The 26,216-nt window shown below is 37.7% G+C and overlaps 2 protein-coding genes and 1 non-coding gene across 8 annotated transcripts; 2 read left to right on the top strand and 1 right to left on the bottom strand.

Annotated features, from left to right (window-relative positions):
• Nucleotides 1–1,431: 1,431 nt before the first annotated feature.
• LOC131799401 (caldesmon) lies at nt 1,432–14,946 on the top strand. 6 transcript variants are annotated; one of them, XM_066163184.1, is made up of 8 exons: nt 1,432–1,972; nt 4,709–6,237; nt 6,780–7,522; nt 8,216–8,383; nt 9,681–9,722; nt 10,199–10,341; nt 12,288–12,317; nt 13,743–13,881. In XM_066163184.1, exons 1-7 carry the CDS (start codon nt 1,659–1,661, stop codon nt 12,313–12,315), a joined length of 2,967 nt encoding a protein of 988 aa, XP_066019281.1. In that variant the 5' UTR covers nt 1,432–1,658; the 3' UTR covers nt 12,316–12,317; nt 13,743–13,881. The 6 variants fall into 6 exon arrangements, with proteins under 6 accessions (XP_066019281.1, XP_066019279.1, XP_066019278.1 ...); XM_066163182.1 differs by lacking the exon at nt 12,288–12,317 and having other exon boundaries at nt 1,434–1,972; nt 6,783–7,522; nt 13,743–14,946; XM_066163181.1 differs by lacking the exon at nt 12,288–12,317 and having other exon boundaries at nt 1,439–1,972; nt 13,743–14,946.
• Nucleotides 14,947–16,709: 1,763 nt separating this feature from the next.
• On the top strand, nt 16,710–21,437 carry LOC136279816 (uncharacterized). The gene is made up of 5 exons (XM_066164103.1): nt 16,710–16,909; nt 17,613–18,722; nt 19,475–19,549; nt 20,045–20,242; nt 20,952–21,437. The coding sequence occupies exons 2-5, from the start codon at nt 17,645–17,647 to the stop codon at nt 21,080–21,082; spliced, it is 1,482 nt and encodes a 493-aa protein (XP_066020200.1). The 5' UTR covers nt 16,710–16,909; nt 17,613–17,644; the 3' UTR covers nt 21,083–21,437.
• On the bottom strand, nt 20,603–20,684 carry Trnas-gcu (transfer RNA serine (anticodon GCU)). The gene has a single exon. It is a non-coding gene; the product is annotated as a tRNA-Ser (tRNA).
• Nucleotides 21,438–26,216: the final 4,779 nt, after the last annotated feature.

Here is a 26,216-nt window from a genome sequence, read left to right on the forward strand (position 1 = left end):
CTAAAATCTTTTGAAGATTTCGGAATTCGGGCTTCGCAATGTGGCAACAGCCAGTACAGTATAGCTGGGTCATTATAACCCTTCAATTGATAATAATGATGATGATAAACTTGGGGCAGTTTTCCCACACATTGTCTCAACTTACTTTCATGATTTCGACTGCAAGTTCTAAACTGCGAATTTATCCTGAAATTACCTAGATTCCTTGTCGACAGTTATTTCCTTTACCCTTGAACGCCGTGAAATATGGGAAAGTCGAGTTACTTTCACACCCCTAGAGAACTTTCATTACAATAAAGATAACAGATTCTAGAAGGGTAAACAAGTAACGGTGAAGTTTGGCTAGCTAAAAACTATAACTCGTTACAGTCTTGTACCGCCTAAAACAAAGGTTCGAAACATTTCAAAAACTTCAAAGCATTTCCTGATTCTTATGCCATACCCACTGACCTAAGTATGCCGTTAGTTTAACGAGTTTCCGCTTCGGAAATGTTACGAAATATAGAGGACTCGTCTCGTGAGCTGCCATTGTGTTTCTTAGAGCTTCTGATTATTCAAATAACATGAAATCTTCTTTAACGGCTCATGTTATTTGTTGTAACACGAAAAACTGTCAAAAATCGATTAGCCGAACAAATTGCAGCGTAAATATTTCATCTAGGAGTATCAACATCTGACTGCTTTCAAATGATCTATATTCTGCAATAACTGATTTAGATTTTTTTCGTTTGCGTTTCCTAAAGAGAAGGAAAAAGGCGAAACTGAGAACCTACGCGGAATTACGGTAGTGGGTACTAATACGTCCGTCGCATGCATTTTCGTGTAGAAGTTCGATTCGGAACCAGTCGCCCACTTTTACGGTAAATATAAATAAATTCCGTTACCGTGTTGAATACCTACCAGCATACGTACAAATAGAATTATTCCACTAAATATAGTCGAATACTCCCATTCAAATCAAATGATTTGGATTCCTTTCATTGACGATCAATTTGCTTCTATGACTCAACACAGTGGCTCTGATGTCAGATTTCGACTAAATATTTAAACATATACCCCTTTTGCTAAAATTCCTGATATTGCAGTTTGCAATACAATACCCACTTAACGGCAGATATTTGTAGGAAATGTGATTTTCACGGATTTCATGTCAAGCGAAACGTGAAAAAATCTCAAAAATTAGAACTCTCCATCAATGCCAGAGTTCCTACAATGTGTAAAATTTTATAAAACAAAATTTGATTTGTTCTTTTTTTCATTCTTTTAATTTTTTCAGACAAGCTGCGTTTATCTTGGAAGCTCACTATAAATTTTCCCTGTCAGGCATCTCACACTGTTTGTCAATGCAGTGGACAGTAATTAACGTCTGTAGTGCGACCACAGTGAAACTGAAAGAAGGAAGATGATTCCCTGACATTTACCAAATTTGGAGTGATTCGGAGAGGTCATTTGGTATGATTCTAGAACGTTTCTGATTGGCCGTTCGATTGTTTATTTGTTCTCACAAAAGTACTTGTAATAAGTTAGCGTTCATTTGCGTACTAATTCTGACTGAGGGCGTTCGTTCGTGTCCTCTGGCCTTGTGATATTATTCTCTGTGGAATTTTCCTGTCTTGTGCTTCTGTTTCAACTGAAGACGAAGAAGTATTAGTTTAGTTATGGCCGACGACCCCAGTAGCGACGAACGAGAAGATATGGAGTTGGCAGAGGACGAAACCGGCCCGCCATTGAAATCCAAAGTTTTGAACGGAGATCATGAAATAGGAGAAACCAAGGTCAGTTCCACAGCTAGAAACACTTCTGTTAGCTCGAGTAGCGGTAAGAGTGGCAGGCACGTGGAAGAAAATGGCGAAATTGAAGGATCAGAGGAAGAAGTCGAGGAAGAAACAGGGGAATCGGAAGAGGAAAGCTCGAGCGAAGAAGAGTCATCTTCGGAAGAATCGTACAGCGACGATTCGGAGGAATCTGAGAGGTAACATGGGAACTTTTGCTGAGATTTTCTAATTTAAATTCGCATATTTCTTACTTTCGTGTACATTTTATGGAGCAGACTTTTCACCCCAATGTAGGCGGCCATAATTTTAAGTTGCTTTTCTTCTGGTTGAATTAACCGATAAGGCCACGGTTTAACATTTAGCAATGCAGCCGGTATGCAATTTTCAGGTTTATCACCGCTGTGATCTCTTAGATCAGTGGTTAAATTGTCGGTATTTCTGTGTAGTGGTAGCAAGTGTCATTTCATAGCTTCTAAATCGGCTTATAACGAGCTTTCCCTTCACAAAAGCATTTTCTATCTTTGTTTTCTGACTTATTAACGAGCCTCCCTTAGCACATCATGCTGAGATGTTGTTCTCGACCATACGTTTCATGTTGGACATAAAAAGCAAAGGAAATATTTTGATTGCAGCTTTTGTTGTCGAAAACTTTTCCTCTGGGCAGATAAACCAGGACTTACGTAACTGTTAGAATTTATTTCGTTTTGTAAATAGCGAGCTTTCCGTCCTTTTATTCACAAATATTCAAATGGAATTTCACGTCACATGAGGTTGCTGCTATTTCTTGTCGCTCGTCGATTCAAAGGTTGCTCTGTTTCACCGACTGATAGTCAATTTTTTATTGTGATTTTAACACGCTTTCCAATTCAGAATACTTGTGAAAAGACGAAGGATCGAAAGATTATGAATCATTAAACAAATTCATTAAAGAATCAAATCCTCACGTCAAAGCTGTTAACTCGACTGCCAAGGTTTGAACTCACGAAGTAGGTGTTAATCGAAAACTGTGTTAGAAATGAAATGTCAAGGCTTCTAATTGGCTATTAAAAGCTGACTTCTTTTGTTTTTATTGTTTAAACAAACTTGTCATTGCCGGAGTTTCACAGTGTCCTTTGTGAATTTTTAATTTATTGTAAGTGAAAATTTTGATATCTGAAATGAATCCGTTGCAATCGAATGAGAATTGACATTCAAGAGCCTTTTAATAGTTTTTATGTCATAAATATGCGTCTCAGAATTCAAGTAACACACAGATGGCTGTCATCTGAGCCTCTTTTTGGATGAAATTGTAAAACAGCTGCCTCTGAGAAGTAGATTTAAGGGTATGATAGCAAATATTCCAACATCACTTGAATACCAAGTTTTACTAGAGAGCATATAGAAATATTCACATTACCCAATTAATGTATTTTTTGCTACCAAGTATGACTTTGTGTAGCTACTGGTAAACTGTATCCACACTAGAAACTTTTTCTGGTTAAAGTAATGATTTTTGTGGTTTTACATGCAGCATATTGATTGCACCAGACATGACATTCTCCACTTTGTGTTGGTCTTCATCACACAGATTGTAATGGTTAACTTCCCACCCCCCTCCCCTGAAATGTGTGTACCATGCTCACTTAACCCTTTAACTTCCAGAAGTAATTAACATAAAACTTCTCCCTACAATATCAATACATTCTTCAGCAAACAGGTAATGAGAATATTCAAACTTGTCAGGTAGAAGCTGCTATGTTGATCTAGCACCAAGTTCTCATAACTAATCTACAAGGAAATGTGTAGCAGCTACAGAGGAGAGTTAACAATCAGATCTTGGCAGTTAAAGGATTAAACTGTGATCAATAAACTCCTTTTAAGGCAAATAAACTCTAACATCTGTCTGTTGACATAAAATGTTGTGAGAAACATTTAGTTATAATAATAATAATAATAAACTTTATTTACATGTCAAATAAGATAGCAGTTTCCCACTAAGTAAGGACACCTAAACTAAACTAATCTAATCTATTTAAAACTATGCATTAAAAATTTATTGGAATATGATAAAAGAGCTCTTCCCATATAAAACTACCCTACCCCGAAATAGTAGACCCCATGTTTATAATACCCTACCCTGTATAATAAGATAATAACCTTAATATAATGAGATAATAAGATAATAATAATTACAATAATATGATCTTGATAATATTTAAAATATTTAAGATTTACATAAAATACAGTTCTTGCAATTATTCAAAGAGATTAAACTTTGTATATCTACTTTATGTAAAGCGTTTTTAAATTTTTGCAGCATTCTTAGTGCTCTTATTTTTCCATCTAACTTAGACCAGATTACTGGACCTAAGTACCTAAGAGAGTGCTTACCATAGCGCGTAGTACTAACTCTAGGGATAATGAAATCATTGTTTCTTAAATTATATTTGTTGTTATTAATAACAAACAGGTTCTTGATATTATTAGGGCACAGATCATTTTTAACTTTAAACATTAACACAGCTATGTCATGTTATCGCCTATTACGTAAGGTTTTTAGATTAGCCCTCTTAAGGAGGTCGCTATATGATGATATGCTATCATAATAAACAGCTCTAAGGGCCCGTTCTTGTACCCTCTCTAATTTTCTAGAATCACTAGCTTTGCAACAATTCCATACAATACTACAGTAAGTTCACAAACAGAGAAGCTTAAGGGAAACTAATGTAGGAACCTTGGAAGTAATGTCTGCAGACAGGTTTCCTCAAGGATATTTTTTTGTTCCCAGTATAGGCTACTGTGCTTATTACTGGATATTCCCTCATTTTAGCTGGGTCATGTTTATACACATGGTATATTTACACCATTTGACAGGCTTGTAATATTTTGTAGGAGCTCTCAGTGGTGATATCTTTTTCATGTGTGTACCTCTTTATCCTCTTTATTTATTTAAGGCTCCAGCAAGCAGGGAAGATAGCTGAAGGTGAGCGCCCTCAGCATGGTTATGCTGCATCTAGTAAATCACTATTTGAGAGGAAAGCTCAAGAGGCAAGTGAAACAGGAACAGCTAGAATCAGACCCATAGAGCAAGAGAGAGACCTATTTGTGCCTACCAGTTCTCGACGCAGCACATTTGAGAAAGCAGCTGCAGATGAAGTAAAAAAGGTGACACCAAAAATCAAAGTGGAAGACGAGGAGGTTGACCTGTCAGGAAGAGCAAAATCTCATAAACAGCTCTTTGAGGAACAGGCCAGGCTAAGCGCCCAGGTGTCTCCATCTCTTCCGAGGAAAATATTTGGTGAGCAAGAAGGAGAAGTGGATATTTCTGGGAAGGCAAGATCAAAGAAAGAGTTGTTTGAAAAATATGCATCAGAGAATAAAGCAACATCACCCGGTGCAGAGAGAAGAATCCTTGGAGATGTAGACCTTTCAGGGCGAGCAAAAGCTCATCGCAATATTTTCCAACAAAAGATAGAGGAAGAGTCCCAAGTCAAAGCATCTCGCAAGTTTCATTTAGAGGAAGATGTCTTTTCTGGCAAGGCATCATCGCGACGTGCAATGTTTGAAAAATTTGGGTCATCAAATGATGGAAGTCAAAGGGGTTCTAAACGGGTGGAAGATGAGGAGATTGACTTGAGTGGACGAGCAAAGTCCCATCGCCAAAAGTTTGAGCAATTTGCTGAGGAAGCCTCCAAAGTCCAAACAGCTAGGTCCAAAAGTGATGAATTGGATCTTGTGGGAAAGGCGTCCTCACACAAAGAATATTTTGATGAAAAGGTTGTAGAGGCTGGCATGATCAAAACATCAGAAAAGAAGTTGAGAGATGAGGAGGAGGAAGCTATTGCTGGTAGAGCTCGATCGCACAAGATGACTTTTGAAGAGAAGGCTGCTAAAGATTTGGAAGTTCAAACTAGTGATAAATCAAGACTGCAAGAAATACCTGATAGAAGCACAAGGAAAAAAAGCAAGAAAGAGAAACATGGAGATGAACATGAGAAGAAGAAGAAGAGGCGCAGATCTTCATCAAAGTCCAAAGAACACAAAGAAATTGTGGCACATGGAGAAGCAACTCCAGAAGACAAGATTGAGAATGTGTTTGAAGAAGAAAAAGCTCAAGATGAAGAAGCAGAGGAGAGAGAAGGAGAGGCAAGGGAAGTCCTTGAGGATGACAACAATCATAAAATGAATGGTGAGGAACATGAATCAGATGAAGAGGAACAAATAGAAGTAAATGAGATGATTGAAAATGATTTTGGAGGTGAAATTACAGTCGCATCTTCAGATGTGTATGAGTCCAGTCCAGTTGATCTCCATGTTGAAGAAGACACCAATGATGGCAAGGAAGATGAAGAACATGAACCTAAACAGGTTGAAGATGAGCTTAAACCAGCCACATCTGTTACTATGCGTGATGATGGAGATGTCCCAATGGATTATCGTGCAAGGAGAGCTTTGAGAGAAAAGAAGAAAGCTATGGAGGAAGGTGGGTGTACCAAGAGTTTCACATGGTGCATGTATATTTTAAGTTATGATTTGAGTTGCTGATTTTTGTGGGATGTGAATATAAGTTCAGGCAACTTTGGGAATATTTTTTGCTTGATTCTGTAGATGAACATTTTGGTAGATGTATGTTCAGGGCATATTGGTCAGGTTGCATGAAGTGTGACCAAACCAGCCTCATCCAGAATTTGCTCTCTGTTCATTGTAGGGTTGAAAAAATTCACAATTTTTGTATCGTAAAGCAGCTGATTTAGCTAATTCCATTTGTTCATGATGATTTGTTTACAAATACATGTGTTTAATTTGAAATATCGCAGGCAAGAATTTGAAAATCTAAAATGTAGATGGCCTGAACTTAGTTTTTAATTCATATGTGAATAACTTTTTCTTGTTACTTCACATTATTTTCCTTCCAGTACACCAATGAAAACCTAGTATTATGGCAAGTGGACTGCTATTTTTTTTTTACCATGGTTGTCTGTTTGGTAGCTCTTTAAAACATTGTCATCTTTTGTTTGTTGCTAGAAGCGAAAGGTAAGGATTCACAAGATGGCAAGGAAAAGGAAGTTGAGAAAAGTGAAGTTAAACCTTCAGAGGAAGAAAAATCTAAATCAGAAGAAGATGGAATGAAAGATCTGGCTACAAGAAGGGCTGAGAGAAGAGAAAGAAAAAGGCAGAGTGCACATGGTACTTCGGAGGATGATGCAGAAGCTCCATCAGATACCTCTTCTGCAAGGAGAACATCTTTAGCAGCTAGAAGGGCTGAACGAAGATTGAAAAGTGCTGGCAAGTCTGAGGAGACTGGTAATGTTGAGAAATCCACTAGTGTGGACAAAGTAGAAGAAGTGCAATCTACAATTGATGAGAAAAGAGCAGCGCGAAGAGCAGCGACAAGGGCTGCTGAGAAGGCAACAGAAAAGAAAGAGGAAGCCAAACCTGATAAGGAAGAAGAGAAGGAAGATGCATTGGCACGTAAGAGACAGGAGAGGAGAGAGAGAGCCGAGAGAAGGAGAAGCAGCAGTAAAAGTGAAGCAATACCTGTCGAAGCCTTAACTAAGAGAGGATCTACCTCAGAAGAAGACCAAACAAGTAATACTTCTGAGCAGAAGTCAACATACACAGCATCTGTGAAATCAAGATTTGAGAAGAAAGGAGGTGAAGAACAAACTTTGAGTACATCTCGAGTGAGAGATTCAAAGCCTTCAGAGGCTAAAACTGAGACTGTGTCAGCACGGAAACAATCAGGAGATAATCAGGTAAATCAACAGGTACTTGTATGATTAAAAAATATTTTTTTCTTACTTGTGCAATCATTATATACTTATATCTAAGGTAGTTTTGGATAGGTACAATTTACATGGAGCATTTAACTTTGGCATTTTTTGTATTGTCAGTACATGCAGTACATGTGTGTTAAATGAGGTCAAACTGTTCTTCTGAACAATGATACTATCACCTTAACAAATCTGCAGCCATCAGGGAGGGAAAATTTGTTCAATATTTTGCAATTCATTCCACAAGCTGTAAATAAGCTATTAAGTAATGCTTTAAGTTTTGCTTACCTAAATAGAGAAAGTTTGGCTCAGTACATGTATATCTGACTTTTGTTTAGATGTGGACCAAGTGTTCTTTTTAATCATGTCTTTGTTTGAATATTTGAAGATCTGGTTCTCGCAGAGCTGTTGTTTCTTTCCCGTACTCTTTCTTTTTTTGTGATGTTTTCCACTGATAATTCTGATTGTACTCACTATAGAATGTGATTGGCAGAATGCACTTTGAATTGAAGGGACCCGTTATGCCCTGTACATGTATGTTCAGTGCCAAAATTGCCCTGTTAATTTAAGGCTGTTGTTAAGTTCTCTCCTTCTAGATAAAAATAATTATAAACAACCTATGTGTGGATTGTCTCGATATTCTTTAAATATTTCTTTTTAAATCTTTCATGACTTTTTGCATTTCAGGAAAAGAGAGCACAAAGAAAAGAGAAAAATGATGAGATTGACAGTGTCAAATTGAAAGCAAGTGTCCAGGGAGAGAATAGTGGTTACAAGCCAAGAGGTGCAAGAGAAACTCTGAACAAGTTTGAGGGAAAAGAGAATACCAAAGATACAACTACTAAACCTGTTACTGTGAGTAAAACAACTTTTTTAAAAAACTTTTGATTTTTTTTTTTCTTTTTTTTTTTTTTTTCAGCAGTTACACACTTAAATGATATGTGATACAGTACCTGTTAACCTTTTTCACCTTAACATCATTATGCATATTCTCCACACTGTTCTCTATACATTTCCTAGGTTCTAACAGGGAGAATTTGTGAAACCATCAAAGAGCTTTATGAGTTGCTGATCATTTCCTGTATTCTCATGACTTAAACCTTTTATTCAGGGGTGATAGTGTGAGGAGAAATAAGAACCTCGTCACTCTTAGGGATTAAAGAGTTAAATTTGAAATGTCTTTTTACAGTAACTTGTGAAATATATGTACAGTCTACATTTCACATTTCCAACTATCAAGTTACAGACTTGTCACTCTGAAACTTCTTTCAAAACATATTTCTTGAGTTGTAAGCTGTGATTTACTGTTTGTTTCTGCTTATTCTTAATTATCATTGGCATTCTACTCTTTCAAATGAAATTACTGGGTCAGGGGACGTTTTTCTTCTCATGCCCTTGCTTGAGTGGACATGTTCACCTTGTACCACTGTGCGTCTCCAATGTGCATTACATGAATGTTGTGTTGGTGTTAACAGTCGTATTTATAAACATGCTTATGTGTCATGCTGGCTTATGCTCATAATAGAACTACAAAATTAATTTGCTCATGTGCTAACCCATGAATGTGTGATCCATTAATGTGCTAATGTCCTCAAGTATGAGGTTAATCAAGGTGGTTCCAATAATGATTGTTTTGAGGTAAGTGAATTAAAAGTGGTGTTCTTTTAAAACTTTCCTGCCATTAATGTACTGCTGTACTGCCCCGTTGCCACAACTTCATGGAATTTTGAATTTGAAAATACTTACTCGTATGCTATGGTTTGAAATTTAAAGTCATCTAGTGGTCATCAAAAATTGCCAAAATTTATTACTGACAACCACCTCACAGAACATGGTTGCCCACTGATTAAACAGTAGTTCCAGCTGCCAACCTCTCGAAGTTTTGAACAATTTGAAATGCCCCAAACTATGGGAAAAAATTCTGAACAAGAATCTGTGCCGTCTATTTTCTTTTCATTCATATTTACAGCATCTGGTTGTTGTTTTCTTTTTTGCACTGAGAAGTAACACCAAATCCAGTAAGAATCTCTGAGTCTGCTCTGCTGCTGTAGCATTTATTAACTTCAGTTAACTGTGTTGTTAAATTTAACCAGCTAATCTTTATCAAACTTTAAGCTTTTTAACCAACTAACAGCCAGTTAATATCCTAAAGGAAACTGTGAATTTTGGGGAATCTGATGATGATAGTGAAAAGGTAGGGGTTTAGTTCAAGAGTTTGTATCATACATTTAATCTTATTACTATCATTTTTTTAATGGTCATTTTTTATTTTACACAGTAAATAGGTTGAACCCAAGGGTAAAATGTGATAGTGTTGTCTGATTGTCTGGCTGAGTGTAGTCCTGAGAAGGACTGTTGTCAGTAGTGGTGACTTGTTTATATCTTATGTTACTTGTAGCTTGTTTGTCAGCAAAGGCTCTGTTAGAGCTAATGGGTTAGTTTATTTTTACGTAGATATGAATTCTAACACTAGGTTCAGTTGAGTGCATGTTAAAGTAAGGGGATTTAATGATTCCTAAGATTAATCATACATGTAGATCCCCCATTTTTCATATAGTACTGCTGTACATGTACATGTATGTAGCAACCTCATGTTGGGAATTTTAAGTTAGATTTGAAGATCAGGTTTTTTTAATTGTAGTTTTATTATACCCCATTTGTTTCCAACAGAGGACTAATCGCTTTGCACCACCTCAGCAAGAGAAATGTGAGACATGCACGAAGACTGTTTATCCAATGGAGAGGCTTGCTGCTGACAACAAGGTGTTCCATAAAACATGCTTTAAATGTGCTGAGTGCAAATCAACATTAAGGTTTGTCAACACTTGCAATAATTATTAGTTGATATTTACTTTGGGAAGTGTGCATCATGTGAAGTGAAGATGCTTGGAATTGATAGTATTAAAAACTAGAACTGACCTTAAAAGGGGAAATGTGTTGAAATAGAATCAAATTCTCACAACTAAGAATTTTTCAGAAGTACAGTATATGCAGGGTTTGGACAGGCCATGGAAAACCTGAAAAGTCCTGGAAATCTGCTTAACTTAAACAAGAAAGTTTTTCAGAATACATTTTGTTTAAGAAATATATGTTGACCCCAAGGAGAATTGATGGTGAAACCTTGGGAATGAAATGGTTTAAGGTGAAATTCGGAGTCCTGGAAAAAAACAATCCACCTCCTGGAAAAGTCCTTGAAATTTCTTTTTGAAAAATGGTACAAACCCTGTATATGGTTGTGTTCATAAACCTTGTGTACATGTATATAAATGTGCCATCAATACCCCGGTAATTTGCTAGGGAGGGGAGCATCAGTATAATGTACATTGTATTCAGTAGCAACTGAAATGTACCCAGTTAGTAGAACCCCATATTAATGGTAGTAAATGGGTACAAATGCTTTCACACTGAGTGCAGGAACCACATGTACTGCATACCAGCTCCAAGGCTTCACTCAAGGCTTCAGCTTTGGTTGCAAGTGATGATACATAATCTAAAAATCTTTTACATGTACATGTAGGTCCACTGTAAGTTGTAGAACTTGTGGATGGTCTTTAAACTTGTTTAAGTGCAGTTTTTGTGGTACTTTAAATGCATGTACCCAGTTAGTACTGACATTAAGCATGGGTGGGATAGTTTGATATTCTGCAAAATAATCAGTAAGTATAGGTATATTTATTTTTCATGAGATGTTTTAATTTAGTTTTTTTTCTGGATACAGTTTAGATTTGGTTGACTACCATAATTACATACATATATGTATTTTATTTGCAATGTTGATTTACATGTACTCATTGCAGTATGTCACACTCTCATCACAGCTTATTTGTGTCAGTTGTGCATGCATTTGCACCTGTGTTCTTTATTGACACCTACATATATTATTAAACATGCGACCATTTGCATCTCAGAAAGTAACTCACCCAAAAACTTAAGTAGTCTGTAGATTTTATCACCAAAAAGTAATTTTGTGAGGCCTGCCAAGTGATTTTGCAATTGCAATTCATATTTTTGTTCATAATTAATTTAAAAGTCCATCAGTATACTGAACAGTTTAAAAGACAATTTTTTTGCTATTTAGTTCCAATTTAATGGTAATAAATTCAGGTAATTTAAATACTTTTGATGGCAAACTTTTCAGCTTCTGAAGAAATGTTAAAGAGATATATACAAACTAACTGATAGAGTTATATACAAGAATTCCCGAGTTATTTTTATTATACAAAATTGCTCTAGCCAGAATGATATGGTGGACGACGATAATTGAATATTAAGAAATGATAAAGTCAAAACATCTTTACAATGTAGGATAAAAATAAAATTTGATCATGAATCAAGGAAGTTGCTATAAGAGAAAAAATGCTAAAATGGAAAGGAACTATGTTAGAATGTAAACAAATTCTGTGTAACATACGTTGTACATATACTTTAAGCTCGAATAAGGTCGTTACATTTAAAATAATTAAATAGAACTTCGCTCTAATACAAGATGTTAATTTTGCATTTAGTGGCAAGGGGACTATTTGGATTAATGTAGCCAAGAAAATTGCTAAGATAAACTGAGTTTCGCGTAAATATAAATCGAAAGTCAACTACAGCGTTCATCCAATTAAATTATCAACATCACTGTGTCGTCCGTGTATATGCCTGATGAGAAATTCACAGTCCTGTCATCTTCACAAGATCTTCATGATCACAAAACACGCCAGAAATTTTGTTTCTAGAATATCGTGTTACTTACTGATACATTTTTGTTTGGTAGAGTGGGAAAACCACCAAAATCTGCCTGAAGGTGAGAATAGAATACAGCAAGAATTCCAACTGACTTACAAATTACACCTGACTACCTAAGTTTTTCTAAACGTCTTGACAGTTGGCCGTGTCACATTTGAATTGTCATTTATGTTATACATGGCAAGTTTCCCAAGTTTCTTACAACCCAGTAAATTTTCTAGCAGTTTGTTGTCTTTAAGAGTTTACATTGGGTTATAGGCTTCGTCTTGAGTTGTTAGTCCTAACTCCTAAGACTTTAGAAGAATCATTATGTAATGACATTTATGGAGGCAAAGTGAATGATAGTGATAACATTTGTGTATGCTTGTACTTGATGGTTATTTTCCTCGTTTGTTTTGTTTCGTTTTTTAATTTCATTTGTTGTTTTGTTATTGTTTTTGGTCTTAGTCTTGGTCTCGCTATCGTTGGTTTTGTTTTCTTCTTTCCTTTCCCATCTGATTTACAGTTATTCAACTTGAAAGTCTACCTTCTCTGTACATCTGTACATTTGTTCAAATTAGCCGACTGATTTGCCCCCCCCCTCCCCCCGGGGGCAAAAACTCACTAGAGGAGGGGGAAATTGTTGCAGTGTTTTATATACAGTGAGGTAGTGGTTGAGAGAATTTGATACTAACTCTAGACATTTTCCGAGTACATCTGTTTGCTCTTTCGGTAATGTTAGTTAATTAAACGCTTTTGATATCATTATAAAAGGCCAGTGCAATGTGCGGAATTTTCACTGCATGCGGCTTAACTAGGAATTTTGAAAAAATAACTTATCTGGTCAGCAGCAGACTTATGAATATCTAAAAACATTTCAAGCAGCAAAATCAATCGGAATGCACGGAAACAAACCGAATAAGACCCGAGCCCTTCCCGCCCTGATCTAATTAGTGATTCTCTTTACTGTCAACCGTGCAGTTATGATGATGTTAGTTTGGAGAATTTGGTATTGGATCAACTAATAATCCTCTAATTGTTTTTTTTCTATATTGTCATCATTTGTATGCTTGATATCGTATTGTAAGGAGAAATTCTGCCTCGTCACTCATGAAGGGAAAGTTTCTGAAACACGTAATCTGACAGATCTTGACATGACCCAATAACTTCTAGGAAGAGAATTGTATTTTCTCTTTTGGCCCTTAAATGTTTTTTTGAAAATTGTTAAAGATAATAATTTGTTGCCCCATCAAGATAAAACCCTTCAGGGTGCGAGCCTTTCTTTCCTAATTACCTTTATGCTAAATGTTAATCACCTCTACGAGTTTTAGGATTAACGCGCTTAGATACATTTATTTTATGGTGGAACTGTTGGTTACAATACCGTCTTGAACAGTTAAAGAATTCGTAATGATGAGGCGGTGCTGTTGTACTTCTGTGATATCCATGCCAACTTCATTGTAGCCGAATTGACTCTTTTTCTGTCACTTTTTTCTTCTTGTAGACTTGGAAACTATGCTGCCCTACAAGGGAAACTTTATTGTAAACCGCACTTCAAACAGCTGTTCAAAACCAAGGGGAACTATGATGAAGGATTTGGCCGCGAACAGCACAAAACACAATGGACCAAGGGTAGATGAAACATGTAATGAGCAGCAAAGGAAAAACCCAATTGCATTCTAGATTTCATTACTGGTCATTCGCTTAAGAAATATTGATGTAGACTAATAGCAAGCAATTTAGGTCACTATAAATCCTTCAACTGTAGTTTCCTCTTTTGCCTCTTGCTTCCAAGAGGCAGTAATTAAACGCCGTCAGGAGGGAGCTATGTCAGCAACCAATCTTCCACCCCTTTCATTAAAAGAGAATCGAAATTCTTCTTAATGAGGAATTGGGCGATGGAGGATGTACAGTTGAAGTACTTTTATAATTGTGTGAATAGTAAACAGGAGATTTTTGAAATAGTTTTGATAATTTCACAGTAAAATTAATATCGTTGGATAATTTAAACAGTTTTCAGGGGCTGACATAACAATGACAGTGTGAGATCACTCGGATAGCTTGAATTATAAGTCACTGTAATATGTGAATTTTATGCTAAATAATGGAAGCTACAAGCTCTAATGAATTTTGCTATGAAGAGTACAAAGAATGAAAAGTGCGTGACATTTGTGCTTTGCATTTAGAGTATCGGGTTTAATATCTTTTGGTGAAAATCAAATCACTTTGTACTGTAAATATTTTTGGAAAGAAAATTTAGCGTGGAGTTGATTACAGCATAATGTGCACTTGCACATTGACTGGTCACAGTTGTTTCGTAAATTTTGTTCGACCTGAAGTACTTGTAGCGGGTGGTATAGCACATAAAGAGGTATTTCATTAATCATTTGATTATTAATTTCAGTCAAGTTCAAGAAAATACTGGCTGACTTTTTTCAGGGAGTAAGTATTTGTGATCAGTGTTGCGTGACCCTTGCTACAGAAAAACATTGTTTGCGTCACGCAAGATCGATTAGTTTTCACCTGAAGTACACTCGTTGTGTTAGTCCCACAGAGGTTTGGTGAGTGCATCATTGGCCAGGTCATGACAAATTCGATTCTCCTCAGCATGTCTAAAATAGTTTATTTTGATCAGCAATAAATTGGAAATGATTTTTAGGAATAATTAAATCCTTGATCTGCGTCTTTTCTGGTGTGATTATGTTGAATGGTGGTAATTTTTCATAATTGTCGATGGGGTGCCCACCTGTTTGGGTATCTCTAGCTTTGGTGCGACTGATCTCCCTAAATTGCCCTTAACACTCGCTCTCCTTTATTTTCGGAAATTTAGTCGAAGAGCGCAGGAAACAGACGTACATGTCCAGGCCGAAAGAGTTCGTGTTATTAACCCTTTACACCCTAACATCAGTATGCATATTCCCCACACTGTTCTTTATACATTTCCCTATGGTGCTGACAAGGAGAATTTGTTCGTCAATCAAAAGGTTTCTTCCCTTGTTACCATTTCCTTTATTCTCACGACTTTGAAGTGTGATTCAGGGGTGATATTGTAGGGAGAAATTAGATGCTAGTCACTCTGAGGGTTTAAAGGGTTAACCTCCGCTTCGGGCTTTGTTGCGAAGATGAGTGAAACGACCGCACTTCTGATGTCTTATGTTGTTGAGCTGGAAGAGTGCCTCTAGTGCTGGGCGTCAAAATCAGCAACATGGAGATTCTAGCCTCTTAGTATATCTCTGAAACTGGCATGTACGCTTTGAAGGAGAGGCGAGCGCAGAAAGCTAGACTATTTTCTACATTTACGACAGTTCTGGTTTCATGGTAAGATTGCTTACGTTCGTAGACCACAATCTTGACAAAGCAAGTAAGTTTCAAGCGTTAACTTTGTTTTTAAACGAGTTGCTTGGTTAGCCGGGATGCGAATGTGTCCAATAGCGAGAAAACTTCCAGAACCTTCCCCCTGCCTTACTCGTCCTTTGTCGTGCCACATTTCATGGTTAAGTACCTAGAACACGTCAAAAGAATCACCTGGCTTCCCACGGCAGTCGTCCACTGAGATGTGAGAAGAAATGTGTGACAACAAGGAAACTACTGTTTTCTGAACAAAACAATACCCTCTATGCTTTTGCTAGTGAAGAACGTACTCAGATCCGTCGAAGGTCGCATTAGACTTATCTTCTACTCTAAAGAGCATCTTATTTCTCTTTACAGTGTCACCACCAATTGTTAAGGAAAGTCTTTTTACCACTATAGAGGATGTATGCAGAACAGTGTAGTGCATATGTAGACTGATGAAAGAGGAAAAAGGTTTGACGGAGTTAAATAAGGCCACAGTTTAAGACAATCGGTGGACCTCGAGATTTCTTCATAGGTGGGTCTTGGAAGTAAGGAACTTTGCAAGATTTAAGCCATCTTTAAAAAATTTAGGTTTAGATAAAACGTTGAATTTCGTTGAAGACGGATTAAAACGTAGTTACGCTAAAAACGGCTAAACTTTGTTGTGTTAACTGGTCTTACTGGGTCCGTCTCTTACCAAAATGTCTACGACAACTTCCAACCTTTACCATGCGGCCGAGAATGTTGTTGAATGCGAAGATAATCACCTTTGTTACCAGATGCCGTGCCTGTTTACACACATATAGACATTTTAGTGGTTGACCCTATTTAGGGTGGCAAATGCCCTTTCAAGTACTTTGAAATATCAAAGAATACAGGTGAAGTAGTGTGGCCTGTAGCTTAGTGTTCAAGAGAGATTGGTTCGCGCTAAATATCTCGCCTTAAATATAAATTTCAAAAACTAATAGATTTATCTAAACAGTATTTAAACGTGCTCGGTAAAATCAGGAGATTTTTTTGTTGAAATGACACACTTTTCTCGATGTTAATTGGTGATAAATATTTCATCACATTGTTAGGTAAGCTTCTATAATTGTTTTAACTTCTGTGAGAGACATTTTATCAAAACAACCGAAAAGATTGTGGGATTTTTCCCTTCATTTTTTTTTCCTATTAATCTCCCTTATCACAGAAGGTTGGGTCGTAATTTCATTTATTTGAAAAAGGGAAAGCACAAGAATTTGATTAGATCACATTGAAGACATTGAATAATGAAGAAACTCGGACTATGAATTGTCCAAACGGCGAGCCCTGATGTAGGTTTTCGGTTGGATCAAGGTTAGTATTGGAAGACCAGCTCTTTTGTAACTGATTCAAAGCAAACCTCAATCTCTAATCTCATTTTTTTTATTCAACTGTGTTTGTAAACGGCTTGTTATGTAGTCTTCGAGAATTTTCAACTTTTCTGTAGCGCACAGGCTAGTCACCCATAGCATTTTCTCTAACTACCACAGGTGCACTTGAATTAAGTAAACTGAATGCTAGATAGATGTTGATTAAAAGTATTTGCGCTCCTTTTACACACATCTGCCTTTATAATGGATGGTTGTTTGTATGATTATGAATCCTTTAATGTTGGATTGTGTATGTTGGTGGATATATGGAAGGAATGTTTTTCAGCTTAGGTTTTGAAACCTTTGGCCCCTTTCAATTAGGGCGCCCATACCAAGAGGATGAATTGTATCGATTGTTGCATATACTGAACACAGACAGGTTCTTTGTTGGACAAAATATTTATCGTACTATATGATTGATAGAATCGACAACAGCTATCGAAACAAGTTTCCCTTCAGTAGTATTCAAAGTGAAGGTTAAATATGGTAGTCTCCCATTCAAATCCCTTCTCGTCGTGTTGACGTCAATTGGAAAAGGACAATTTGATAGAGCGCACTTACCTGTATGGTCATTCTGATTTATCCATTAAGTGTTTCATTTTAATGAATCAGGAAGTGACTCTAGTGTGCTGGTTTTCCTTTTCCAGTTGTGGCGGTTTGGAAGCAAGAAAAAACCAAGATGCAACGTGTTTCATACTTCATATGGCTCTTGACATTCCTTTTTAGCAGTTTTCAATGGAGAGCACTCTCAGAGAATTCTGAAATGTTGCAAAAAGTGAAATCAATCAGAAGAATTCGTCAAAATTATGCAAATATGAACTTCCTAGCAAAGAGGAGCCCGCAAATTCAAGGTGTCATAAATTCGGGCGTGCCTGGTCCGGGCGCCCAAAATCGATTGAATACAGGGCAACCTATCAGGCAAAATCTAACTCCTTTTCAACAAGCTACAACAGTTCCTGCTGCAGTTTCAACGGTTCCTGCTGTAGTTTCAACAGTTCCTGCTGCAGTTTCAACGGTTCCTGTTGCAGCTACAGCGGTTTCTGCGGCTCAACCTGCAGGACAGGTGGCTGGTGCTCAAACTCAACCTGCAGGTCAGCCAGTGAACACGATAACGCGAACTACGGCACAAGCGTCAACTCTTTCAGGGCAACCTGCTGTTTCAGCTCCTTCTGTTGGAACTTCTCCGCAAGGAAGTACCAACGCTGCTTCTACAAATGTCATCGAGGATCCTAATGACGATCTTGCTGAAGACGATGCCGCCGATGACGATACGTATGACGAAGATGAGTTGGACCGCGATGAACTAGATTCAGAACCTGAGGCCCCCTGTGTGCCACGTCGGCGCCGGCGTAGACGTCGATGTCGTCACCCTTGTCCTCATAAGAGTCGAAGGTTGCGTGGACCAGGACCGCCAGAGTACGACGATTATGAAAGACCCCGAAAACAAAATGATTGGGTGGACTTTAGAGGGGATCCAGGGTTTTTTGATCAGGGAAACCAAGGAGGCAACCAAGGAGGCAACCAAGGAGGCAACCAAGGAGGCAACCAAGGAGGCAATCAAGGAGGCAACCAAGGAGGCAACACGGGTGGGATTGGAGGTCAAGGTGGAATTGATGGTCAGGGAGGAAATGGTGGTCAGGGAGGAATTGGAGGACAAGGTGGAATTGGAGGTCAAGGTCAAGGGGGCACAGGAGGAAGAGGGGGAATGGGAGGTGGAGGAGGTGGTGGTGAGGGGGGAGGCAGGGCAGAGGGAACTGGTAAGATATTTCTTTGTAGGATGTTATCGGAAATCAACAGCAATAGCATCGGGCGGGGGCTTGTCCGTTCATTTCCTAGACGGCACTTGTGAATAGCAAACTAGTTTACCTCCTGCCAGCTAAGTCTCTGATCAATTTTCGTTTCATTTCTACAATCAATTTCTGGTTACTTGAGTGTTTATTCGTTATGTGGACGTCTTGGAAAGCAAACTCTTTTTTCTCTTTCTTCCCCCTCCATTTCCCTTAGACTAATACTTGTCCATAACCGCGTGGCCTCCATATGTTTGGATGAACGAGGCCCGAATAGATATATCGCGCAAAGAACTCGAGAGTGCGTAATTCATTTGCTTTTATGTAAATCTTCCATTGGTCCAAAATCTAACAAAAAGACACGCCCATAATTCCATTTTATTTTGTGTACTAAGGTACAGGCCTCTCACTTAACTCACTGTCTATTTTGGGATAGAAAACAATCATAGCGTCCCTAGTCAGATTGCAGAATTAGTGATAGAGAGGTGATAGATTCATTCTAAAATAGAATGTAAGACAGAACTTATGATAAAATAGGTTTGTAAACTCGAATTCTGTTGGAATTTTTGCCTCGTGAGTACGATGTCAATGTAATACGTCGATCATTGAAGGTAAGGTTTTAGCTGCAGTGCACAAAGGTAGTGATTTCCTTTCTTTGTTTTAGTGAACCGTTATCTTGTGAGAACATTGATTAAATCAAAATATGGCCTTTTTTTCCTTAGACTGCTGTTGTGTCAATTGGGGAGGACTCAAACCCCACATAGAGTGGGTAAATGTTCCAGTTTGCTATCACCCAAGTGAGTATTTTACCACCCATCACAGTCTCAGTTCACTTAATAACGTTTTATTTCAAATAGTTAGCGATTAACAAACTTCTAGAAAGGTTTTGTGGGGTTAGTCGCGAAATGCTAATACGCTAAGGTGTTATTATCCGTAAGATCAGGCCATTAAAGTTTACCGAATAAAGGGGGTAAGTTTCTCAAGAAACTGTTGTGCTGCTTCAGTGGGAGAGTATAACAGGGTAATTAATTGTTATCAACTGAGTTAATAACGTATATTAGCCACCGTAAAGAGTTTAAAAACCGACATTTCGAGCGTTAGCCCTTCGTCAATCGCTCTGACGCTCGAAGCGTTAGCTTTTAAACTCTTTATGGTGACCAATTTACGTTATCAAGTCAGTCGATAATTCTTAATTACCCCATTAGTGTCTACTATCGAGCTCATGTTTTCTTGCTACTGCAGATCTACAATAGTTTTGTACATATTGCGGGCCTATATCATCTTTGTTTCAGGCTGCATCTGCCAACCTCACTGTGAGCACTGCTACGACCTGGACTGTCACCACTGCTGCTGTGAACCTTGCTGTGGCGGCTGCTGCGGCCATCACTGTCATCACTGTTGCCATCACTGTCCCTGCTGTCACTGCTGTCACAATTGCTGTCACTGCTGCCACTGTAGGCGAGGAGTGGTGACAAACAAACCGCCATTAGGTAGGTCCCTTGTCTTTTGAATGGTGCTAGTTTTGATGCTCAAGGAGACATGATCTTTTCATAGAATAGAGGAACATGGAGTACATTCTTTTCACGATTCTGAAATTGGAGGTATTCATATTTCAAAAATACAAAATTTTGGAGCTGTGTTGAACTGTTTTGTTTTTACTCTGGTAAACGGAAAAGGTAAGAAAAACGTGAAACCAACAACATTAAAAAAAGAGAGAAAAGATAGAGATTAACTCTATGAACCGATCGAGGCTATAGGATCATTGTCATAAAAATCTTATTATTCCAGCTCTAACCAAAATTATGGGCCAACGTGCTAAAAAGACATGTCGTATCCGTTTTCGATTTCCTCGACGAGGATGGGATTCGAACCCACGCGTGCAGAGCACATTGGATTAGCAGTCCAACGCCTTAACCACTCGGCCACCTCGTCGTGTGTTTGTTGGATATGTCATATCATAAGTCATCAATGAATAATTATAAGGAAGCACGGTATCAAATAACCGGAACAAAAATAAATTATTGACAAAAATGTAATACATGTATCTGTTCTACCACAATTCATTACGCTGTAGAGCGTGCAGAGCGCAGATAATTTAATAGTACGTCAAAACAGATCATAATTTTCTCATTTGGATCCAGGCAGGGACTTCTCCGCCATCCAATAGTAGTCTTTCTTTACTCCTTCATTAATTTTCAGCTCCTAGAAGGAAATCAAGGAAACATGATAAGTCCAAGAAAATATCAAAGAAAAAGAAGTATCACAAAAGAAATTGCTTTTGTGTAACACCGCTCGTCTTGCGCATGCCCTTCTTCCCGAGACTGTGGTAATGGTAATTAGTACCAAAGAGTACTGGTGCAGAAAGGAGATATCTCCTAGGATTAGTTCAGCAAGAATATGGCTGTGTACAAGAAGAATGCCCACTGATGAAACCAAAAAGAGCTGGGAGCAATGCCAGAGACAGTTTCGAACACAACCAACTTCGTGGCTAGGGTGTTATGTACAAAATTATGTAATTAGCTAGGAGAAAGAGAAAAATACTTGGATAATAAAGCTTGATTTCTTTTGTTTTTAGATTGTGTCAAAGATATTTTCTCGATTGGAGAATCAGAAAACGTTTTTGCTTTTTGTTCTATTTTTTCGAAAGCAGCGTGAAGGTGATAGAAAACAACTGCTAACTGGGACGTAACGAGTAATAGAACAAGTATTTCAATTCTTAAAAATAAACAGTGCCTACCTTTTAAAAATATTGGTTGCTTAGTTCACTAAAGAGCATTAATGTGCTCTGTTTTGTTAAGGTAAAACGTCTTTCCTGAACGACTTATCAGCATGAAAACTACTTTAGAGAATTACCTGAAGCAGAACCTCGAACATAAGATTACAGGTGTAGTATTCTAAGTCAAGTTTGCCTTGGACTCTCCTCTTGGAATGCACCATTTGCTTTATTTCTCACTTATTTACCTTAGTTTGGCGAAATAAAGCTTGAAATTGCGTTGAAGGAGTTCATTTCATCTTAATTGGTCGTATGTCAAACGGATAAGAAGTTTGTCTTTCTTTTTTTGTGTGGGTTACTTTGCCATACTTGAAAGCCGTACGTGAAAATTTTTTTTCGGAGCTTAAGGGATAAAGAGAGGTACTGTAATGACACTTACAATCATCAAAAGGCCTTTGAAATCGACCAAGTGTAAGGAAAGCTGATTTGTAGCTACCTAGCTGAGGGATGACATCTTTCCAACAACTGCCTCGTCGTTTCAATTCTCTCAAATATTACAAAGACGGAGCAAAACAAACGACAAACACAGTAAGTTTCATTGTTCTGTTACTAATTTATCTTCATTCTACCACTCCCCGTTCTCTTTTAATAACATTAATTATTTCGAAAGCAATGGCGCTCGCCAGTTATTGAATTTCTGCTCTCTGATAGAGACAACAATACGAAAAATTAAAAGTGTTTGATCGAGTTTTGATCGAAGCTTTTCTAACTTTTTTTGGGCCTTCTATTTTCATGGGTGAAGGCAAAGGGGATGAGGTGAGTTTTACAGAAGAGTTTGTCCCCAGAGGCAATATTGGCTTTAAACACTCAAAGTTGTTCGTTGAAGAGGAAGAAACCTTTAGACAACTGAGGTGTGTAATCGTTCTCAAGCGCATAATTGAATTACAATCGAGGCTTATTGAAGAATACCGAACAATAGTGAGTAATAGAGTAGTGATAGAGCTTGTTTTCTCTTTATTATTTAAAAGCCAAACTAATAAAAGTTATTTTTTATTATGTCATCCCCCCCAGGCCGCCATGAAGACAAGAGCCTTCAGTCCTCAGATATCACCTTGCGTATGAAAGCCAGCTTGAACTCCAAGCTTCATGACTGAGACTAAAATTAAAAGAAAAAAAACTCTCAATTCTAACGAGTGGCATGGATAATTTAACGAAGCTCTTAAATAAGAAAGAAATTTTGCAAACATGCGCTTAAGCACTAACCTGTTGTTAAGCATGATTCAGTACGGACCCCTGAACATTAGCAGGTGAGAATCTCATTTCACTCATTTTTTAACAAACTGTCAAAAACAGGCAAAGATAATTGGCCACCGCAAAGCGACCCCAATTCACTTAATATCAACTCAGTTGATAAAATCAAATTATCTTCAGAAAGTCACTCCTTAAATCCAAAGATACCCTGCAATCTGAAGCGAGGATTAGGGATGTCACGATTTCCTCCAGGTGTTGTGTTAGAGAAAAAAGGGTAATGGGGTTTTTCAACATCGACAGTTGAAGTTGAAAACCACCTGCCTATTTCAATTTGCACCAAAACCGTAGGAAATGTTTTATTTTGTTAATTGAAAATTTAGCCCTAAATTTCTGCAAATTTTATGGCTGAAAGATATCTGCAGATACAGAAGTTGTAATTTATTTTTCCAAGGGGTCTTGTCAATAGTTTATTTTGCCATGCATTACTGGGCAAAATAAAAAACAAATAGCCTCGCCGGATGCGGCTTGGACTTTGTTTCGTTTTTATGACGGCTATAAAAGTTTTTGTTGTTTGCTTTATTTGCCCTTTCGATTCCTCTGTGTAAATACTTGTCATATGGTCTTACATTGTAACTTCTATGAAAAATAAGGGATAAGCAGAAGCTCCATATTCAAGATCTCATACAACGAGTCGCCTCACTGAAGAGAACTGAGGCGCAGCAACAAAAGTCCTTTAATCAAAGATGGTATCAAGATGGTAACTGTTATCCACTGATGGCCGCTGAAGAAAGGCAGGTTAATCTTTCTTTGTATTGACTTCTTATTCAGCGTGTCAGTGTTGCAGAAACAAAATATCGATGAGGCAAAAAAAATTTAGCAAGTATTTCTTAAAGAGGGCGTATTTCAATCCTCAAAACCTCTCTCCAAAATAATAAGGTGTTTCTCAACACTCAGCTTAGCGCAATCTTTTAATGCATTTTTCTTGTGAAACAAAGCTTAATTAAAGTCCGACGTGTTCTCTGCTAAAGAGACAAGAACAGTATGATCAAAACACAATATTCACGAGAGTTTTGAAGTATCCCTGTACCAACGTGGACGACATGGAAAAAAAATTTTCGGTCTTGTACCCTCAGAGCTGTTGACATCTTCAAAAGGAACGTATTTGGTTCAAAACGACAAAAAGTGTGTGAAATATATTTTAAATCATCGATAGAGTAGACGAAAAAAAAGCAAAGGTTGATATAATTGTACAATAATATGAGGTAATTAACAATTCTAAAATCATTTTTTACCGACACCACTTATATTGTACCATACAGCATCTACGAGATAAAGAGTTCCACTCCTCATGAATCAGATTGCATCTTGTCGTTAGTGGTTCTTACCTCTGAATATCTGGCGATTTTCACCCTTAATATCGTCACGATCATCCTATTTGTGAGGCAGCACCAGCTACAGCGCCGAAGTATATACCTGATAATTCATTTGGCGACGGTTGATCTCTTAGTTGGGGGAGTTTCTCTTACCGTCTTTATATTACAGATTTAGGACATCTGTTTTCAATGGGATCACGAAGGTCACCTATATAATCCTCTTCCACACCTTTTAAGGACGTTCTTCCCCCTGACATCCCTCGTTAATCTCGCTGCTGTTTCCTTAGAACGAGTGCATGCAGCATTTTTCCCTTTCAGACACCGTTTTATTAAGAAATGGGTTTATGGAGTTGCACTTGCTGGTATATGGCTTATGGCGTTATTAGGTGAAGCAGGTTTTATGTGCTTGATAGAATACACGCACATACACTTTCGCAATATTTGGTTGCTCTCGAGTGTTTATCATGTGATCGTTCTTTTGATTATTTTTGTTTCCTCTATTTGTATTTTCATCAAAGTCCGATTTAAACCTACTCCTCAACACCATGGAGCGTCCAACAGAGAAAAAAAATTGAATTTTACTTTAATTTGGGTTACATTTTCCTCGATGCTTTTTTGGTTGCCATTCTGTTTCCTCGCTATTTTTGGGTATTTTTTCAAGGTCGAATCATTTTTTTTCTCTTCCCAGTCAAGGTAATATCTCATTTCGACGATGTTCATGTCAATGGGCGCTAACTCCTTCATAAATCCAGTTGTATACGCAACTCTGGTATATAAAATACCAGAGTTCAGGGCAGGAATGATCCGAATATTTCACAAGGCCCCGAACCATATTCGCCCGGCAGATTTGCCGGTTGGTAATCTGCAGGCAGATTTTAGATCCTTGAGGCCAGAACTTCATGATCGTTGGCACTTTCCTCGTCTTTGAGCTACGATGACAGCAAAATCTGTCCACGTAGAGCAAGAAACGAGATTTTTCTTACTTTTGTGCGCACAAAAAGATAGAGAACGATTTTAGAACTTTTCGCAGAACTCGATGCAGTACACTACCTCTAATTGAGTTCAGAAAATTCAGTTCCTCTCTGCGGCAAATTTTCTGGGAAATCGAAATCAGTACCCATCCTTAAATTCCGTACAATTTAAAAACCTCGAAATCACCATATTTATTGCCATGGATAGGCTCCGGTGTAGCACAGTTCCACAGACCATTTTTGATCATTCGTTTAGCGACTTTTGATGCTCGACTGGGTATGTGACGGGAGAAGGAGGAAATTGTAAACAAAACAAACGAAACAATCTCAATTATTATATACCACTAGATGTAGTTTTAAACCTCCGCCTTGATTTAGGTGTTGGAATTAAGGTTTTACAACTGACATTTATGTAAATAATACATTTAAGGCTTAAGCCCTGCTACGATTTTGTGAGCTCAGGCAATTTTGGCATCTAGTACTTTCGCTTGATAAAAATGAATCGTAATCAGGCTTTTAACTGTACTAGAGGACTTAGAGTGCTACAAAGATTTTGACATAAATTGTAACTAACAGCTCATAAGATTTATTGAACAAGAAAAGTTCGCTAATATAGCTAGTATTTATATGGTGATATGTGTGGGCAGTGAAGATGAAGTAAAACTAAATTAGAAATCATTATGTAAGTTTTCCTTTCTTTACGAAATTCGTGTAAACCATGGTCACGTCTTTGTCATTTGATGATAATCCTCGCAATTTAAAGAAAAATGCCACTTGTCAAAGCTGTTTTAACCAACAAAAGATATTGCTGTCTGTGTCCTGCTGGATTTTAGAGTCAGACTTGAAGCCCTCAACAACGAAGTTTCTACGTCTCCATAATGAAACGAAACTGACGGACATTCGCATATTCGCATATTTCTAACAAGATAAAACCTAAGTAAAAATTTCTTCTCTGACCTAAGATTTTTGTCTCTGTCAGCTAACAATACGGACCGGAGGGAGAAAGCGTTTACAACTTCTCTTCATTCATAGGTCATTTGGTGAATGGAAAATGTGAATGGAAACCTAATGGCCACAAACACCAGCAACAGATCTCTTACCAATTGGTTGGTGGTTCCTGTCTCGAGGTGCATTCCATGGTTCGCTGTGCTCGTCA

This window comes from Pocillopora verrucosa, chromosome 3, assembly GCF_036669915.1.
Source record: "Pocillopora verrucosa isolate sample1 chromosome 3, ASM3666991v2, whole genome shotgun sequence".
NCBI lineage: Eukaryota > Metazoa > Cnidaria > Anthozoa > Scleractinia > Pocilloporidae > Pocillopora > Pocillopora verrucosa.

Coding starts and splice junctions, on each gene's coding strand:
- LOC131799401 (XM_066163181.1), top strand. CDS start 1,659: ATGGCCGACGACCCCAGTAGCGACGAACGAGAAGATATGGAGTTGGCA. Junction 8,384..9,680: donor CAACTACTAAACCTGTTACT/GTGAGTAAAACA, acceptor AATATCCTAAAG/GAAACTGTGAATTTTGGGGA. Junction 9,723..10,198: donor CTGATGATGATAGTGAAAAG/GTAGGGGTTTAG, acceptor TGTTTCCAACAG/AGGACTAATCGCTTTGCACC.
- LOC136279816 (XM_066164103.1), top strand. CDS start 17,645: ATGCAACGTGTTTCATACTTCATATGGCTCTTGACATTCCTTTTTAGC. Junction 18,723..19,474: donor AGGCAGGGCAGAGGGAACTG/GTAAGATATTTC, acceptor TTTTTTCCTTAG/ACTGCTGTTGTGTCAATTGG. Junction 20,243..20,951: donor GACAAACAAACCGCCATTAG/GTAGGTCCCTTG, acceptor ATTAATTTTCAG/CTCCTAGAAGGAAATCAAGG.